The following is an 18,087-nucleotide window of genomic DNA, read 5'->3' on the forward strand; positions in this document are numbered from 1 at the left end:
CAGCCATTGTTGAATCGCCATTTCCCCACGAAGAACCCTCTCTCGAAGCATCTTGTTTCCTTTGTTTGGTGAGCTGCGCAAGCCATTTCCCCCCGAAGATCCCTTTCTTGAAGCATCATCTTCTCGTGCAAAGAATTTTGCGCAAGCGATGTGGTGGAACCCTAAATCCCGTTTCTTCATTTTTCATCCGAAACTTCGAGACCACCAACAACGTATTCCCTTACAGAGAGAGCCTCCTTGATAATCCTAAGTTCCTTCTCATCGATATCGGAGATCTCGATACCTTCGACTCTGACTTTCCCGCCTAACTCCGCTCTTCCCACGCCGATATCCTTCCACTCGTACTCTCTCTCTCTCACTCTCACTCTTTACAATCATCGTCGTTTCCGGTTATAACATTTTGTTTATTTTGCATTTTCAGTTCGAAACCGCGGCGGCGTAGGTTCTCGTGAGTTTGAAGACGAAGGTGGCTGGGGACGCTGGAGATATGGAGGATCCATTGCCTGGTGATGTTCAGATTTTGCTCACTTCCAAGGAGGATTCGGTGTCGATGAGATCACTCGGGGTAAGTGAGTTTGATCTAATTTAGAGTTCGATTATGATATTTGTGTTTTCATGAATGTGATAGTTTTCGTTTCAATTTGGTAAGTTTTGTAGTTGGTAATTAGGAATTCTTAGTATTTAATTAGCGGATGTCATAACGGTGCTTTTTTTTTTTTCACATGCTCAATATATATCGAAGCTTGTTAAAATTTCTGGGATTACTATTGTTGCATCCAGGACTAAGGCAAAGGCTACTTATGTTACTCTGGTGTGTAAGAATTGTAAGAAGGGGAAGCAGGTTCCGTGCCGGCCGGGACTTGGGGGAGCAATTGTTCCTCGGTCGTGCGATCATGTTCCTCAGGTTTAGTTAGTGTTTGTTGTTTGTTTATATTTTGCGTGACGTGTGCCTCATCTGTGTTAACTAAGGATCTGTTTGGCTATGGAAAATGTTTGATGCTTCTATTTTCTGTTTTTACTAATAATTACCAAAATATTACCATATTTTCAATTCTTTTTTTGTGAATTTTTTTTTGAAAAATATGAATTAAAGTGAAAACAAATTGACATCTTTTTTGTAATTACTAGTGGATATAGGAAATAGAAACGCTTTTTTGTTAAACTAATAATAAACTCTGCATTGTTTTGATTTCAGGATCACCTTGCCCTGATGATGGAACTCCTTGGAAAGATGGCTCGGAAGGTGAGTACACTTCCACTGCTTGTTTATATTATTTGTTGAATTAAGAGCTATTCTAGCCTATCTAGTGCTTGTTTGCTTCCTCATTAAGGATCCACGTTAAGAGCAAAATTGGGTCAAAAATAACCTTAAACCAACTATTAGTTGCTTCTTGGATTCACGTCAATGTGCACTTCGAGGTGCAAGCAAGCATGCCACTAATCTAATGCTTGTGGGTTGCAGATTGCTACTGGTGGAGCTCTATCCAAGGATTTCTTTGATAGGCATGGGGATCTAAAAAGGATTAGAAGGCTAAAATTCTTTCCACTTGACAAATTACTAATTGATAAATATAAATTCTCAGTGAATGATGCTCAAGAGTTTTCAAAATTTCTTTTACCACTCTTTGATTTTTCACCGGAGAAGCGACCAACTGCAAGACAGTGCCTGCAACACCCATGGCTGAAATGTCCCAATGAAGAGGAAAATGAATCTGCTGTGAATGTTGGAATGAGCAACCTCAAAATCAAGGGGGGAAAGTGAAGGGTGAAATGTGTTTTGACACAGTCAAAGTTTAAGCCCCTCCTTCCACATGAAAAAAAAAAACTATTGATTGTGCTTTCTTTTATTTTTTTTTTTACTTTGTTCAACTTTAATAAGATTCTTTCTATTGGATTATTAACTACAGAGATGTAAATCAGTAAGGAATTTTGTTCCTCCAGAGATATCTGACAGCAGAATTTGCGTGTATATTATTGTTCAGTTCTGCTCAGTAAAGCTGGGTCAACTGAGAAGTTATCTTGGTGAGAGAGCTTGGTCTTACTCAAACTTACAAAAAGTTGATAAAAGAGGTATGTGACTAAGTTTATTACAATCGCATTACATTCTTTTCAGAAAATACTGTTGTTTGAAATAACAATATTGAAATAGTCTTGTTGATTATAGTAGTATCAATAAGAGTGTCAAATTTGAACCAATCTTCAATTGATTGGCCCAAAAAGAACAATGAAATGAGCTTGTTTTGGGGCTAACAAAATTGACACAAAAACTTATTTTGGCCTGACCTAGTACAGTTGGCCTGATTTTGCCTAGCGCAACAAACTAAAAAAATGCCAAAATCAACTATTAATCACTAGGGCTAAAGTTTAGGTTCGTGTCTAACTTGGGAGAGTTTTTTAATGGTTCATGATTTTAAGTCAAGTTAGACAAAGGAACTTCTAAAAAAATTTACGTGTATAGGTTGATTTTAACTTCTGCAAGAAGTTTGATGAATTTTGTCTCCTTAGTTTACTTTATTTTCTTTTTCTATAATTGCCTACCGTGGTGTTTATCCAAACTGGCCTTAGAATTGCGCTGCTATATTTTAATTGACGCAATTGCGTTGCCATTACTTCCAAATTTATTGCTTCAATTCCTTAATTAAAATACTACCTTATCATTGTCTATTGCAAAAAGTTTATTTCCTATACTTTTTTGTAACTTCCATTTGGTATTTGATACACACCATAACTGGCAAGAATTAGTTTGCATGGTAGCTTTATATAATTTAATACAAGTCATATCTAGTCTAATTTTGATATGAACTTTGGCATCATATGTAGGTAACTTGGCTGTGGCTTCTCTTCATGATCAAATACTTTTGCTTATAAACATTAACATAGGCTCTAGTCTAGTGCATACATTTGTATTTAATTACAGGTAATCAGAAATAATCCAAAAATAAGCATGATATTTTTTTTTTAAAAAAAATGCAATCTACATCGGTTCTTCAGAGAACCGATGTAGATTTAAGCATAAAAATCTACATCGGTTCTCTGAAGAACCGATGTAAATTTAAGCATAAATCTACATCGGTTCTCCAGAGAACCGATGTAGATTTATGCTTAAATCTACATCGGTTTTTCAGAACTGATGTAAAAATGTACTCCTTTTCTACGTCGCTCTATTCTACATCGATTTTAGAACCGATGTAGATGACTTTAAAGAACCGATGTAAAATATGCATTTTGTAGTAGTGCTAGCTACACAAAAGTTGCTAATATAATTGCAAGAACAAAAGGAAGCACAAGTAAAGATGCAAACACAAATGCAGGAGGAACAAACAAAGATGCAAGCACAAATAGGTAGACATCCAAGCAAAACTATAGGCTCAAATGCAAGCATAAATGCAATTCTTTCGAAAAGAGATATTGTCTGTTTTGCAAACTAAGAAAAAATGAGAGATGTTGTCATTATACTTTAGTTTGATTAAACTATGATAACAAATCACGTTGGCAAATTATGTTTCTTATTTTGTTTTAGAATTAGTACTTGACATTTACTATGCATTTTATGCAAATTTTATTTGGAGATTAATACTTTTATATATGTTGGCCTTTCTTAATTAATTGTAAGAATATATATATATGTTAATTAAATTTCAAATAGGTATAATTATTTTATGTTTAAGAAAAAATTGAATATAAAAAGTCACGTGTATAATTAAAAAAGGATTAGCGACGATTAGCTACAGTTTTAGCAAAAGAAGTTTTACAATATATAGTAAGAAATTGGCCATAGATTTGCGATAATGAAATGGTGACAAATTAGCAATCATGACAAAATAGTTGTGATACATTAGCAAACTTGGGACAAAAATGTTGTAATAAATTAGCTACAACTTTGCAAAGGAATTGTTACAATACTTAATGAGGAAATAATGACAAATTTGCAACTGTGAAATGGCGACAAATTTGCAACCAATTGGCGACAAAAATAGAATTAACAACAAATTTGCAATAGAAACGTTGCAACAAATTAGCTACAACTTTGCGAAGGAATTGTTACAATAATAAGCAAAGAAATGGCGACAAATCTGCGACAATGAAATGGCAACAAAATATTTGTGACGCATTGACAAATTTGCGAAAAAAGATGTTGCAACAAATTAGCTACAACTTTAGTGAAAGAATTGTTACAATACGTAACGAAAATTTAGCTACAGATTGACGATGGTGAAATGGAGATGACTTAGTGATGATTTAGCGACAAAATGTATACAATCACTAGTGGGAAAAAGACTTTTAAAATCGGTTATTTTTTACTTTTAAAATCGGTTCTGTAACCGATTTTGAAAGAGTCAATTTTAAAAGTTAGACTTTTAAAATCGGTTAAACAATTGATTTTAAAAGTCAACTTTTAAGATCGGTTGTTTTATAACCGATCTTAAAAGTCGGGTTGTGAAAAAAAATTAAATTGGAACGGGTCGTTCCAAAACTGGAACAGGCCGTTCCAGTCGGATTAAAAGGCCAAAAAAATCACTTGGAGAATGGCCCATACTCCTAGGAGAACGGCCTGTACTCCTTGGAGAACGGCCCGTACTCCAAGGAGGACGGCCCGTACTCCAAGGAGGACGGCCCGTTCTCCGTGGAGTACCCCGTTCCAGCTTCAAAATTTTCCCAAACTGCACCTACAACAAAAATTGAAACGAGAAAAGAATGAGAGACACAAAAAGAACATAAGCAGACGAAAATGAAAATGAAATTTACCTGGAGACTTTAGAAAATGAGAAAGATTAAAGAAAATGAGAATGGAGGGGAATATAAAAGATTTCTGACGATACTTTTAAAATCGGTTAATTAAGAACCGATTTTGTATACCACATACAAAATCGGTTGAGAGAACCGATCTTAAAAATGCTTTTAAGATCGATTCTTAAACCCTAAAACCCTAAACCTTTTAAGATCGATTCTTTTATAACTGATCTTAAAAGTACTTTTAAGATCGGTTAAATTTTAACCGATCTTAAAAGTGTTCATGCTATTTACGAAATTGTCACCACGTCACTTTTAAGATCGGTTATCTTATAACCGATCTTAAAATTCCGATTTTAAATCCAATTTTTACACTAGTGAATACATTAGCAACAAAGTCGTGACCAACAAATTGTCACAAATTAGCTAAAACTTTAGCAGAATAATTGTTACAATACTTAGTGAGAAATTAACTACAAAATGATAATAGTGAAATGACGATGAATTAGTGATCATTTAAGGACACAATATACGATGCATTAACCACAAATTCATGACAAAAAAGTTGTCACGAATCAGCAAGGAAATGTATGAATTCATAAAAGTTTAGAAAGTCAATTTTAAGAAGACTTTATGAGGAATTTGTGAGGGAAAGTGAAAGAATTTGCAAAGAAATAACGAGTATACCATTTAGCGATAGATTTGTAAGCGATTAGCAATAGAAAATTTTGTCGCTAATACATGAATTTTTTGTAATGTACTAATTTAATTAATTTAAAAAATTATTTCTAAAAATGTTAAAATCCTGCCAAATTTTAAAAATTTTCAAAAGTAACATTTCTAATAATGATAATATTCTTGAGAAAGTGATGCTAGAAAAAAAAAAATATATATATATATATATATATATATATTAAAATAAAAGCCTCCTTGATTATTTGTTTAAATGAGTAAAAAAAAGTGAGAAAAAATTAATATAAAAAATTATATATTACTAATAGACTTTTATATCATAAATTAAGATACATAAATTTGAAATGAATCATTCACTTTTTATACTCTCTTAATTAAACATTTTTAATATTATCTCTATTTTTCTTCTTTGAGGTACATAGTAACACTCTACTTTTGTAACCAATACAAAATTCTCTCTGAATAAATTATTCTTTTGTAATTTCTTATATACTTAGCCTTCTTCATAGCTTGTATCTTTCGATCAATCATCATTTATATTTATCTTTAAATTAAATTTTAATAATTTTTAAAAATATTAATAATTAAAAATAATTTTATATGATAATTTAAATTATTAATTATAATTATAAAAAATAGTTCATATGTTCAAAATACTTATTAAAAATTTGAGTTATAATATTATATAAATATTCAAAAATGTTTATTATAAATTTTAATTATATAAAAATATTTATATGTGCAATAGACAAACTAAAATACTAGTTAAAAATCATATTTAATTCAAACATTTAACCTTAATTATATTATTTTAATTAACATAAAATTATTTATTTACTAATATGAGCCTGTACAATGTACAATTTATATTTTTTATTTTATATAACTAAAATTCATAATTAATAAATATATTTTTTAATATGTAAAGTTATATTATAATTAAAGTTTATAATAAATAAATATTTTAATCTTATAAAATATAATTTATGATGAATATTTTATATTATAATTTTATATCATAAATAATTTTATAGTAATACAAAATATTTTTTACTATTAATAAATTATTAAAAATATTAAAATTTAACTTAGCAATAACAAAAATGATATGATTTAATATCTAAGAATTAAAGAAAAATTCTTAAAATCTCTCTCATTGAAAAACAAAACTAAAAATACATGTGTTTAAGCATAGTCCCTTAAAAGTTGTTTACTTTTTAAAAATTAAAACAAAATAAGTAACGGATTTTCCTTATTGAGGGAGAAATCTATTGTCTTACAAAAATTATCTCCTAATTATTCCGTGTCTTTCTTAAATAAATCTTAAAATAATGAAATTATATAAATAATCCTCAAAATATTAAAGTTTCATCGATTTAGTCTTAAGTTTATATATTTTATTAATATTAGGGACTAATTTCAAAATAATTTCAATACATGATAGATTATACAGAGAGAATTTTAATATTTTTAAGATTATTTATATAATTTCATTCTTTAAGACTATTTAACAAAATAATATGAAATTGACGACTCATTCAAAACGTGAAGATATGTTTTTAACTTTTAACGTTGCAGAGCCAAGTGTGGAATATTTTGGGTTTTCGGGTCAATAATTTCAAACCGGTTAAAAAAAAAAAAAAAACCGTGGTGTGTCTTCTCATTCATGTGCTTCTCTTCTCTCTAACCCTGTTGGGCAGTTACTGTGTGACCCCATTCACTGCTCTCTGGTTGTTTCCAACCACCATTTGGTCATTTGTTGTTTTCCATCGAAACCATGTAATTTAGTAAGAACATTTACCTAGCATGGAACAAAAATAGTCTTAAAGATTTGAATCACAAGAAAAAAAGGATTCAAGCCTGAATGGGTTACAAGAGTTTAAAAAAAAAAAAAAAAGAACATCAAAAGTTGTGTATTTCAACTTGGAAGTGTAAAAATGTGAAAAGGAAGCAAGAACAAAAGTAATTCAATATATATCAGAAAATTGAAGAGAGATACAAGTAACTCCAACTTGATGAAGCCAAAGATCATAGATCTCAAAAGAGAAGGAAAGGAGAACCATAGAAATAACTCATTGCGTAATTCATTAATAAAAGATAGGATTCGGCTTTGTAAATACTCTATATAGAGCTCATTAGATCTAACAATTATCTAAAAATAATAATAAAAAATAAAAAATAAAAACTAATAGCAAGAAACTAATTTTCTAATTAAATAATTATTTTTACCAATATATTTCAATTTTTTTTTTTTTTGAGAGAATGGACTTCCTTTTAAGTTATGCAATCAACTAGCTTCGAACTGATGGTTGAGAATGTTGGAAATTATGGTCCCCATTTAAGATTCTAGGTTATTATGAGATGAATTACACACCTTAAAAAGGGTCTTGAAACATGCTAATGAATTGTTGAAGGATTGGGTAAACTGCAGATACTCAGTTACGTAGAATGCTTGGACAGATAACAATAGAATATTTATTTTAGGTAAATTGCTCATCAAGATTAATGCTTGTAAAGAGTGTTGATGCTTCAACTTATATGAAGACCAAGGAAGAATTATTTGAACTTCTTACAAATATTTTAAGATTGAAGAAAAGAATGTTCAGCAAATAGTCACATGCAATGGAAGTAATTATGCTTTGATCCATAAGAATGAGGCTCAATAGTTTCCCTAAAAAAATTCGTAATTACTTTTTTACTCATTTTAAGATTATTTTGGTAAACTTTTACAAGCCAGAGTCTATACAATGGTAAATTTATAAAACAATGTTCAAAGATATGTATACTTGCTTAGAACAAACAAACGTAAATAAAACCAATCACCTTCGTCATGATACATGAACCAAAATCTCAATAATTTTATCAGAGCTAGCTTTCTTCCCAAGCAATTTGTAAATCTAGAAAAGTACTGGTTATATTTTCACTAATGCCTATCAAATAAATTCAACTTTGCTGTGTCTATTGGGTTAGGAAGATTTGTTTCCTTCCATACAATGGAGGGCAGAAATATTTTTGTAACAGTACTCAAGCTGAAATGTTTGTGAGAACTCTTCAATCAAGGACTTGTGTGTAATATGAATAAGACTGGCATCATCAAACTTGTACAAATCAGGAGTTCCATGACCAACACATAACTTACCTTCTCTCACCAACCCCTTAATGCTTCCTACTTGCCGGTCACGTATTCCGCATGGAATGATCCATTTAAAGGGAGACAAATCTGTTGTGACATTAAGTGCTAAGCCATGATAGGTTATCCAGTGAGACACTCTTATGCCGACAGCTGCCAGTTTCTCATTTCCTGTAATAAACTACTGACTAAATAAAAGAAAGGGCAAAACTTAAATACACTACCATAAGTATTGTTGGAATTATTTCTTTTATTATAATTAGAGTTTTACCTTGATAATAAACATTAATATTTAATAGAATCTTTTATTACGTATATCATCGAGGTGAAAATCTAATTCTATGTGAAAAGACAAAAGATTTTAGACTCTTCTTAAATAGCACTAAATTTGAATCATGATTAATTCACAAGCACAATTGAATGTGTTTTATAATATATTTTAGCTATAGTAGTCTCTACCTTAAATCCAAGAAATAGTAATCCAAACAAGGCAACAGCCTCACAAGGTTTAGAGTTGAGTCACATCAATCTCATTTGGTAGATGGTGTTAGCACCAAGAAATCAAAATCTATTAGGCACATAGTACAATTTTCTAGTGAATCATTACAATTAGACTATTGTTTTCTCTATCATGAATATTTAGGGACTGCAACAACCAATCTAAACTAAAGTTATAGACAGCAACGTCTAAAATGTTAAATATGATCTAGAGACTCACAAATTAGGAACAAAAATTTATCCAACCTATTTTCAAGTATGCAGTGTACCAAGAATACCAACAATATAATATTTGTAATCTTGACATAATTTGCCATGATATATGTCTGAAACTTAAATCTTGTCTAACAGTAACACAAATAAATTCCCCAAGGAATGTTACGTGAAAATTACTCCAATATTACAAGAATAAAAAATCATATTAGATGATATTTGATATTTACTCTGATTAAAACAGGATGAATGCAAGGCAGTACTAATTATTAACTGTTAATGTGTGTAAATTGTAAAAAATAAAGATAGCTTAAAGCAGGATTAAGAAGAGAGGAAAAAAGACATCAAACTACAAGTATGTTATATCAATAGGATAGGGTTTCAATTTAGAGGTTTACCAACCCAAACACCAGTTAACCCTTCCAGCCTAGAGGCCTGGATTGAAAATGCTGAAGAAAGAACACGAATGACAACCTCTTCAAGAGTCCTAAGGTACCAATGAAGATCCATCTTGTATCTTCTGAGGTTGATGATGGGGTACATAACTAGCTGTAATGCAAAATACAGTCAAATGTTATGAATTACTACTCAAAATACAAAAATTTCCAAACTGTAGAAAGTAATTTAGAGAAAACACCTGTCCAGGGCCATGGTAAGTAACTTCTCCACCTCGCTCAGTGCGATAAATATTAAAGGGAGCATTTTTCACATCAAACTTGAGGTTCTCCTCGGTGCTCGCTGTACCCAATGTATAAACAGATGGGTGTTGTAGAATAATAAGGGTGTCAGTGCAATCACCTTCCCTTTCAACCTGTGCCTTCTTCTCACTGACAATCTTCTTTTGCCATGACCATGCCACTTCATAAGGGACTTGCTCCTGGTGCAAGTCAAAGAGATCACAGCTGCAGATTTTATTTTATGGTTAGATTTATAAGTTACGAAGTGGGGAGTCAATGGAAATTGGAGAATAAATCAGGAGAACTTACATCCTTCTGTGACCATTGATTACAAGAGAGGTGTATTTGGATGGTTTAGAATATAGGGATGGCTTGTGCAGGTTAAAGTAGGGCCCTAGAGGTAGAGAAGGGTATGCTGATGCTGTTGTTGGGACTGTGCTGAAACAATATGTACCCAACAAAATCATGTCTAATTTGCTATAACTAACTCTCTGAAATGGTAGCTAGTGTATGTAATTTGAAAACAGTAGTGCATTCAAAAATATTTTTGGAGGATGAGGGCATAAATGAGCTCAACCCAAAATCTACAAGAGTGAACAGGAAAAGGGAGGGGGACGATCTTTTTCAATTCCCTTCTGCATAAGATAAATATACTAATTTAGTGATTTATGTTATTTTAACTTATCTCAGTATTTCCAACCACAGAAGACAAAGTCCGATATAACAATATACCACAAAATTTGAGATCAGAAAGCACTTCTACTTTCACACATCTAATTGATTTATCAACCATGTCTTCTGTATTTTCTAAAACACAACTAACAACAGCAGACAGAGCAAACACCAAACCAGTCATCAAGGTACAAGCCAGGAAAAAATATGGAATCAAGATTTGATAACTGTTCCCACTTGCTAGCTGAGACATTAATCAAGCACCAAAGGAGCTGAACTACTATTTGTTAGTTGAATCTTATGGTGACCATAAGTCATTTACCGTAAGATCAACAATAACAAGATAAAAGTAACAGATCCAAAGTTCTCAAGGGTCTATGCCTCATGGATATATGAATCAAGTGGGTGAGAGGAGGACCCATAAGGAAAACCCTAATGGGAAACCTCCGTAATTTGTAAGTTGATTTTGCACAGCTATGACTCGAAACGCTTCCACAGTAAAAATTAAGGAAGGCGATCTTAAGGGCCATGCTTATAAATGCTATAACAGTAGATGAAACAGATGAAATTCAACTGCTTATGACACAAAATACTTTGGCAAAATGGACAACTGAAGCAGTAGAAAATTATGCAATTTTGGTTAGACACTTTTAGTACTTTGAATAAACATTAGAAAGTGTTCCCACTTGCAAGCTGAGACATTAATCAAGCAACAAAAGAGCTGAACTCCTATTTGTTAGTTGAATCTTATTGTGATGATAATTCATTCACCATAAGTTTAACGATAACAAGATAAAAGTAACAGATCCAAAGGCAGAGGATCTATGCCTCACCAATATATGAATCAAGTGGGGGAGAGGAGGACCCAGAAGGAAAACCCTATTGGGAAACCTCCTTATTTAGTAAGTTGATTTTGCACGGCTATGACTCGAAACACTTCCATGGTAAGAATTAAGGAAGGTGATCTAACAGTACTGGAAATAGATGAAACTAAACTGCTTATGACACAAAGCACTTCACACAAATGGATAATTGAAGCGGTAGAAAATTATAAAACTTTGTTTAGGCACTTTAAATTAGGATTCAAAATGAATGCTACATGGCACAATGCTTCAACAAAGTGCAGCAGAACAACAATATCAAGTACTGCTACTAACAGATTTGGCCATCCCTCAGATTTCGTTTCTCATCAAGGGAATTCGGTCCACTACTTTAAAGATTACATATCATCATAGGGAAAGCCATTCACGACAAGAAAGGGCAACATAGTCACCCATCTATATTAACCACATTTATTTGAAAGCCATGAAAAATAAAAAAGACCAGGCCATTCCCAGAAGCATCCACTGGAAACCTATATGTCTATAACCCTCAAAAAATCTATCTCAAAGTACCCAACAGATAAAAAATAATAATAATAATAATAATAAATAAATAAAAAAATCATCCTCCTCCTTTGAAAAATACTACTACCGGTTTCTATTTATGAGACCCAGTTAAAAATAAATTTCTATTTATAAGACTTAACTTATAATAATTATTTTTTTTATATAAGATCCAATACATAATATTTGATGTATTAATTATTTTTAGATTAAAATACATGTTATCTTAATTTGATAGAATATATTAATTATACTTTAAAATGAATACATTCTAATTGATTAGAAGAGTAATAGAGAGAAGTAGTATAAGGATGCACTCTAAATGGTTAAGAGAGATGTCCCAATTGGTTAGAGAGAGAGAGGTGAGTATTAATTATGCAATTTGGATTCTCTCCTGCAATATTCTCTCTCTAGCCTCTCTCTTGCAACATTAATAGCCATTGGATATATCTAATGGCTCAAATTTAATCTAGTATTATTTTTCTCATAATTAAGAATTTGGATCCTCTCCTGCAATATTCTCTCTCTAGCCTCTCTCCTACAATATTAATAGGCATTAGATATATCTAATGGCTCAAATTTGATCTTATAATTAATGTAACTTTTTAAATGATTAAATTTGAGCCATTAGATATATTAATGTTGCAGGAGAGAGGCTAGAGAGAGAATATTGCAGGAGAGGATCCAAATTCCAAATTAACCAAAGTCTAAAGAAAAGGTCCAACAATGCAATCGTCGCAACATCCGGATTTTTTAAGATCTCCACGACTACAACTGTAACAGCATTTGTATAGAATTTTCTCAAATGCAAAGGATCACATCAAAACCCTAACCACAATCAGAATTATAACCTTGAAAACAATCATATTGTAACCTATCAAATGGGAAGAAAAACAAAACACGCTTTTCCCATCAAAAAAAGGTAGAATAAAGGAACCTTGATACATTTTAAAATTAAATATTAAAATTAAGAAAAACTCAGGAAAACAGATCTGGTAAAAGTGACACTGAGCATGATTGCGAGGGCCTATTCTAGCATATCCCCAAAGCATATTGCCTTTCACACTAAAACAACATCATGACTCAGTTAATTTTCCACTCTTCAGAATCATCGATAAGAAACACCCAATGAACAAAATAACAAAAATTGAACCATGTAGCATGGAATACACAACAATTACAACAACGACAACAAAACTACAACAAAAACATCAACTGAAATTCTCAATGCACCAGAACAGTGTAACCTACCAGTTCCCCCAGTAACCCTCTCTGAAGCCGCACAACTCATGACAATAAAGAGGGTTCGGTTAGTATTTATATAAGAGTTAGCCTGAGGCATAATTTTAACATTTTCCAATTTAGTCCCTGATCTTTTTTCATAATGACACTTCAGTCCCTACATGGGTTGACTGGGGCGTTGGACTCGGTGATTCAGCATTTTAGCTGTTGTGTCGGTGGAAAAATCAACGCACTGTGAGCACCCTTTAGGAGCGTTAAGAAAACTACCCATAAACCCAAAAACAGAGTGCCCTGAGAAAACAGAAAGGTGCCATTTTTTTTGTTGTTTTTCTCAATCTCAACCATGGAGATGCAAAAGACGATGATGGGTTTGATTCTGTTGCTGTTGTTATCTGCTTCGGGTGTGAGTGCTTGGACTGGTGAAATCCATGGAAGAGTTGTTTGTGATGTTTGTGGGGATTCTTCTCTTGGACCTGAAGACCATGTTCTTGAAGGTTTTCCTCTTTCTCTCTCTCTTTTGAATTGGCGTTTTGGTTCAATTTTGTGTCCCCCTTTTCATGAAAGTTGTTTGCTTTTTTTTTTTTATGAGCCTTATTATCATTCTCCACCAGTTGTTCAACTTGGTTGAAAATTTGTCTTTTGTGTGTTGGTATCGGTGGTGTGGTTAGTGGTTAGAGTGTTAACTGTTTAGCACTTCAATTTCTTGCTTGATTTTGTTTGTTTTTGATCCGTGAAAATAGACCAAGGTTTCAAATTGCGATTGCGGATACAATTTTGTTGTTGCGATCCTTGATATTATAAGAAATTGGGAACAGACGATGTCCCGGATATCTAAATAAAAACCTTGACCTTGTGGCTAAAATTGCTGTTGCGGACCCAGTTTTTGTAAAACCTTTTGGACTAGACTTTGCACTGTATTGTTATGGTCCTTATTAACCTGTTAGACATGGTGGAACATGGGATGGAACAAGGAAGATGTTTTTAGAATTTGTTTATTGTCATAAGGAGATGATGATGACGACCTATCCTGCATTGTCTTCTGTTTTTTTTCACTAATCAACAGAAGGCGAATAGGATGGTTGGTCTGATCAATTGATTTGCAGATATTCACAGGAATGCATAACCTGAGTAACCTTTTGTTGGGAGGGATTTTTTTTTTTTCCTAATTCCAAGTGTAATTTGATGTGTGGATGATTTATGTTCCTGTCCCAGTGACCCCTTATTTATTGGTTTTGAATAATGGTATCACTGGTTGGCAAATAATATGTTTGAATGTTTCATAATAGTCTCTTCCATTTGGTCATTTGAAGTTTATTTGTAAAAATGACTAGTAATCTCTAATTGTTTTGAACATGTCTAATTTTTCTTTCTTATCTTTTCGTATTTGTTTAGAAGACTGTTTTATGTGTTGTGTATGTTGATCTATGCTTGTATATATATAGTGATCATGCTAATTCTTGTGAGTTCAAAGCTACTTAAAGATATAAATTGATACATCATTATAAGGATGCTGATGATGATACAAAGGGTAAAAAGTTGTAATTAGTACTCCTTACAATCACAAAAATGTGGGAATTATGACCCAGTTTAATTTTACATCTCAGATGTGAAAGCTGCAATTGAAGTTTCGGCCTTCTCCATTTTCTCTTGATTTCAGTCTCAAGCAAATAATTTCACTTTCCCGACAACTCTGTTGAAGCTAAGATAGGATTAGTTGCAACCATCCTCTGGAAAAATATATGACTTAATACTTATTGGCATCAGTTTACAGATTCACTCTATCTCTAATTTCATGTTTTAATTGGTGATGTCCCAGGATTGCTTGCATTGCAATATAGAAGTAGAGTTTTATTCATGTTATTTTGATTTACATGAATCTCAGAAAACCATTCAAATAAATTGTATTTTTCTTTTCATTTTGAGTCCTATGATGACTCTTCAGTCTTCATTATTTCTTCACATTATTTGGAACAACCAAAAAATTAAGGACATGTCATTTTTATCATTACCGAAAGTACTTAAAACTAAACAAAGGCATGTCGCTGTGATCAACTTGTATTCCTCTGCAGTTGGTTTGAAGCTGAAGTATATTCCTGCAAATTATTTACCCTTTGCTAGTGCATTTCAAGATCTTGCTCTTACTCAGAATGCAGTTTCCACAAATTGATCGTAACATGATTGTAACATATTGTCTTACTATTATTTCTAAACAAAAGAAAAGTGAATTATTGTGCTTTCATGTAGGTGCTGAGGTTGCTGTTCTTTGCATCACCAAGTCTGGGGAAGTTCTAAATTATCAGGCCTTCACAGATGCTAAGGGGGTATACACAGTGGCTGAGACAATGCCCGAGAGTGACCGTTGGGATGCGTGTCTCGCCCGACCAATCAGTAGTTTCCATGAGCATTGCACTCAACTTGGTGAGGGCAGCTTGGGGGTCAAATTCAGTTACAATCACCCATCAGGATACTCACACACTGTCAGGACCTTTGTGTATCGACCAGTCAGTGTTCCAACTTACTGCATTTGATATATATACTACTGCCTTGTGTGAGTTCATGTGCTTGGTTGAAAATTCAAATAGTGCAAAACTGATGAGTATATGAATATATCTTCTTTATACCATATATTTATGCGTAGTGGTGCTTGGTGTGTATTTTGCTGAGCTTATTCAAAGTAAGCACGAGAAGTTGAAATAGTTGTAAATGGTAATCTTATAGAGAACAATGCAAAATCATTGTAAATGGCATTGTCATTAAGCTGTGCAATGAGTTCCATCGCTTAAATGCATGTTTTATTCTTACGTACATACATTCATAATCATATAGGGACAGGTTTAAATGATATCAGATTTAAAACTTGCTAAAGTGGCACATCCAATAATTTTTTTTTATCGAAAGTAAATTTTATCAATTTAATCATTGAGGTTAAAGTATTCATAAAGTATATCAAATTTATAAAATTTAACAAAATTCAAAAGGTGATTTATACTTCATCATCCTATTTTATTTTAACGTATATCGTGTCATATAAAATATGAATAAATAGTCACTATTGGATAATATGTCTATAATAACAACAAAATCAATAGCTATAACCTACTAAAATGAGGTTGGTACATGAATTGTATAATGCGGTTGATCTGGGATTCAGTGACCAAAGTCAGTCCAAGTCTCATTAGATCGAATGTGATATAAACCTGATGCAACCAATTTAACTAAGTACGGATAAATTATGCTTCAACTTGGATCGATTTCTTTTTTAAATGTGAAACTCTGCAGATATAATAAGCATCATGTTGTCCCATGATATATCAAGTTATCAACTATGCAGCCCAATGTGTTGCGAGACTCAAGGAGGATCTGCACTGCTCAATGTGCTCACTTGTATAGGGTTGGGAGCTCTAAAATTCCTAAATAACAATATATAAAGATTCTTAGCTGAAACTACTAAGTACTAAGGTGTTGTGGAAAGGATGGAAGCTTTGTAACCACTAGGTTAAGATGTTTAATTGTTATTTGATGAATTTGGTAATTTGTATAGTATATCTTTTATTTAAATTATAAACTTAAATATATATTTATGTTGTTCAATTAGTGACCTAATGATCAGTACTTTGATTGAGTCAATTATCGATCATAGTTTTAATATTAGAGTGAAAAATACTTGAATTTGTGTTTTGTACAATGGACTAGAAGAGAAGTAAAAAAAAAAAATGTTTCGTTCTTACGGTTTTTTTAATACTCAGTAAAGAGAGTGGATGGAAGGGAAATGTGAAGATGTTACATTTGTGCCCTCATACACTCCTGAGTGTACAATTTCTTTCACCCAAATTTTGACTTCTAGTGATTTTGTGATGTGATTATGAGCAATCATAATTGAAAATGAAACCCAAATCTTGAGTAAATTTAGAGTTCTAGTGACTCTGATGTAATTATGAGTAACCATAATCGATTATGATAGTTGCATTGTGTTGTTTGAATCAAATTGAATTGGTTGGTTCAATCGGTCAAATCGAAAATCAATTAATCTACCAATCTAAGAAAATCATAAAATCAGTGTGTGAAACAATCGATCATAAATTAAATGAATCGGCACAAAATTGATCAAGAATCGGTCTACAAACTAGATTGAATTGATATTTTTTAAAAAAATTATATTTTTCTAAAAAAATTTAAAATTTTTATGATATATATATATATATATATATATATATATATATAATCCAAAATAATAAATCAGAATAAATCATGTTATTTTTTGTTTTTTTTTATGATTTTCTTATAAAGGTATAATTTAGTCATTTATATTAATTTATAATTTTTATATCATGATATTTTATATTTTGTATTTTATATATTATATTATAATTATTTAAGATTTTTCTGCTCTAATATAAATTTGTTAATATATATTATTATATTCCATTGCATTTTAAACATAAATATTATATTTAGACTTTTACATGCACTTTAAAAAATAAAAATATATAAAATGATGTTTTATTTTAATTTTAGTTTTATAAAATTATGATATTATGTTTATGTAATATTATTTTATGTATTGTTTAAACAATATTATTATTTTATTAATACTAGTTCAACACGATTAAACTATTAAACTTTGAATCAATGTCTTGATCAATCTGATTTTAAAATTATTATAGTTGCATAATCAATTATGGAAACCAAATTTTGAGTTCTTTAGGAACTTGATTTGTCCATAAAATCAATTATGTGGTGAGCATAATTAATTATGTGAGCATTCAATGCATTTGGATACTTTCTAAAAGTCCATATAATCAATTATAATCACTACATAAGATTATATCACTTATTTAATTAAAAA

At 31.5% G+C, this 18,087-nt stretch overlaps 3 protein-coding genes and 2 non-coding genes across 6 annotated transcripts; 2 read left to right on the top strand and 3 right to left on the bottom strand.

The window, feature by feature from the left end:
• Positions 1-487: 487 nt before the first annotated feature.
• Positions 488-2,006, top strand: LOC145955062 (uncharacterized). The gene is made up of 4 exons (XM_083069766.1): positions 488-565; positions 743-904; positions 1,196-1,243; positions 1,463-2,006. Exons 1-4 carry the CDS (start codon positions 488-490, stop codon positions 1,760-1,762), a joined length of 588 nt encoding a protein of 195 aa, XP_082925892.1. The 3' UTR covers positions 1,763-2,006.
• Positions 2,007-6,961: 4,955 nt separating this feature from the next.
• Positions 6,962-13,300, bottom strand: LOC109804778 (octanoyltransferase LIP2p, chloroplastic). 2 transcript variants are annotated; one of them, XM_083068469.1, is made up of 6 exons: positions 13,251-13,300; positions 10,252-10,577; positions 9,903-10,167; positions 9,664-9,814; positions 8,564-8,725; positions 6,962-7,225 (listed from the first exon to the last, which is right to left on the bottom strand). In XM_083068469.1, exons 2-6 carry the CDS (start codon positions 10,407-10,409, stop codon positions 7,209-7,211), a joined length of 753 nt encoding a protein of 250 aa, XP_082924595.1. In that variant the 5' UTR covers positions 10,410-10,577; positions 13,251-13,300; the 3' UTR covers positions 6,962-7,208. The 2 variants fall into 2 exon arrangements, with proteins under 2 accessions (XP_082924595.1, XP_082924594.1); XM_083068468.1 differs by lacking the exon at positions 6,962-7,225 and having other exon boundaries at positions 8,166-8,725.
• On the bottom strand, positions 10,647-10,741 carry LOC114916326 (small nucleolar RNA Z266). Its single transcript, XR_003804731.1, has one exon. It is a non-coding gene; the product is annotated as a small nucleolar RNA Z266 (small nucleolar RNA).
• LOC114916327 (small nucleolar RNA R21) lies at positions 11,781-11,854 on the bottom strand. Its single transcript, XR_003804732.1, has one exon. It is a non-coding gene; the product is annotated as a small nucleolar RNA R21 (small nucleolar RNA).
• Positions 13,301-13,459: 159 nt separating the features above from the next.
• Positions 13,460-16,007, top strand: LOC109804779 (Pollen Ole e 1 allergen and extensin family protein). Its single transcript, XM_020366627.3, has 2 exons — positions 13,460-13,735; positions 15,486-16,007. The coding sequence occupies exons 1-2, from the start codon at positions 13,585-13,587 to the stop codon at positions 15,767-15,769; spliced, it is 435 nt and encodes a 144-aa protein (XP_020222216.1). The 5' UTR covers positions 13,460-13,584; the 3' UTR covers positions 15,770-16,007.
• The last annotated feature ends 2,080 nt before the right edge of the window (positions 16,008-18,087 follow it).

The sequence above is a fragment of the Cajanus cajan genome, chromosome 2 (genome assembly GCF_000230855.2).
Source record: "Cajanus cajan strain Asha chromosome 2, NIPB_CcT2T_4, whole genome shotgun sequence".
Lineage (NCBI taxonomy): Eukaryota > Viridiplantae > Streptophyta > Magnoliopsida > Fabales > Fabaceae > Cajanus > Cajanus cajan.

What these genes read in the sequence shown, in the direction of transcription:
- LOC145955062 (XM_083069766.1), top strand. Translation starts at nt 488, where the DNA reads ATGGAGGATCCATTGCCTGGTGATGTTCAGATTTTGCTCACTTCCAAG. An exon ending in CGTGCGATCATGTTCCTCAG is followed by an intron (nt 905 to 1,195) that starts GTTTAGTTAGTG and finishes TTTTGATTTCAG; the next exon opens with GATCACCTTGCCCTGATGAT. An exon ending in TTGGAAAGATGGCTCGGAAG is followed by an intron (nt 1,244 to 1,462) that starts GTGAGTACACTT and finishes TGTGGGTTGCAG; the next exon opens with ATTGCTACTGGTGGAGCTCT.
- LOC109804778 (XM_083068468.1), bottom strand. Translation starts at nt 10,409, where the DNA reads ATGATTTTGTTGGGTACATATTGTTTCAGCACAGTCCCAACAACAGCA. An exon ending in CTTACCATGGCCCTGGACAG is followed by an intron (nt 9,815 to 9,902) that starts GTGTTTTCTCTA and finishes TTTGCATTACAG; the next exon opens with CTAGTTATGTACCCCATCAT. An exon ending in GTTAACTGGTGTTTGGGTTG is followed by an intron (nt 8,726 to 9,663) that starts GTAAACCTCTAA and finishes AGTTTATTACAG; the next exon opens with GAAATGAGAAACTGGCAGCT.
- LOC109804779 (XM_020366627.3), top strand. Translation starts at nt 13,585, where the DNA reads ATGGAGATGCAAAAGACGATGATGGGTTTGATTCTGTTGCTGTTGTTA. An exon ending in TGAAGACCATGTTCTTGAAG is followed by an intron (nt 13,736 to 15,485) that starts GTTTTCCTCTTT and finishes GCTTTCATGTAG; the next exon opens with GTGCTGAGGTTGCTGTTCTT.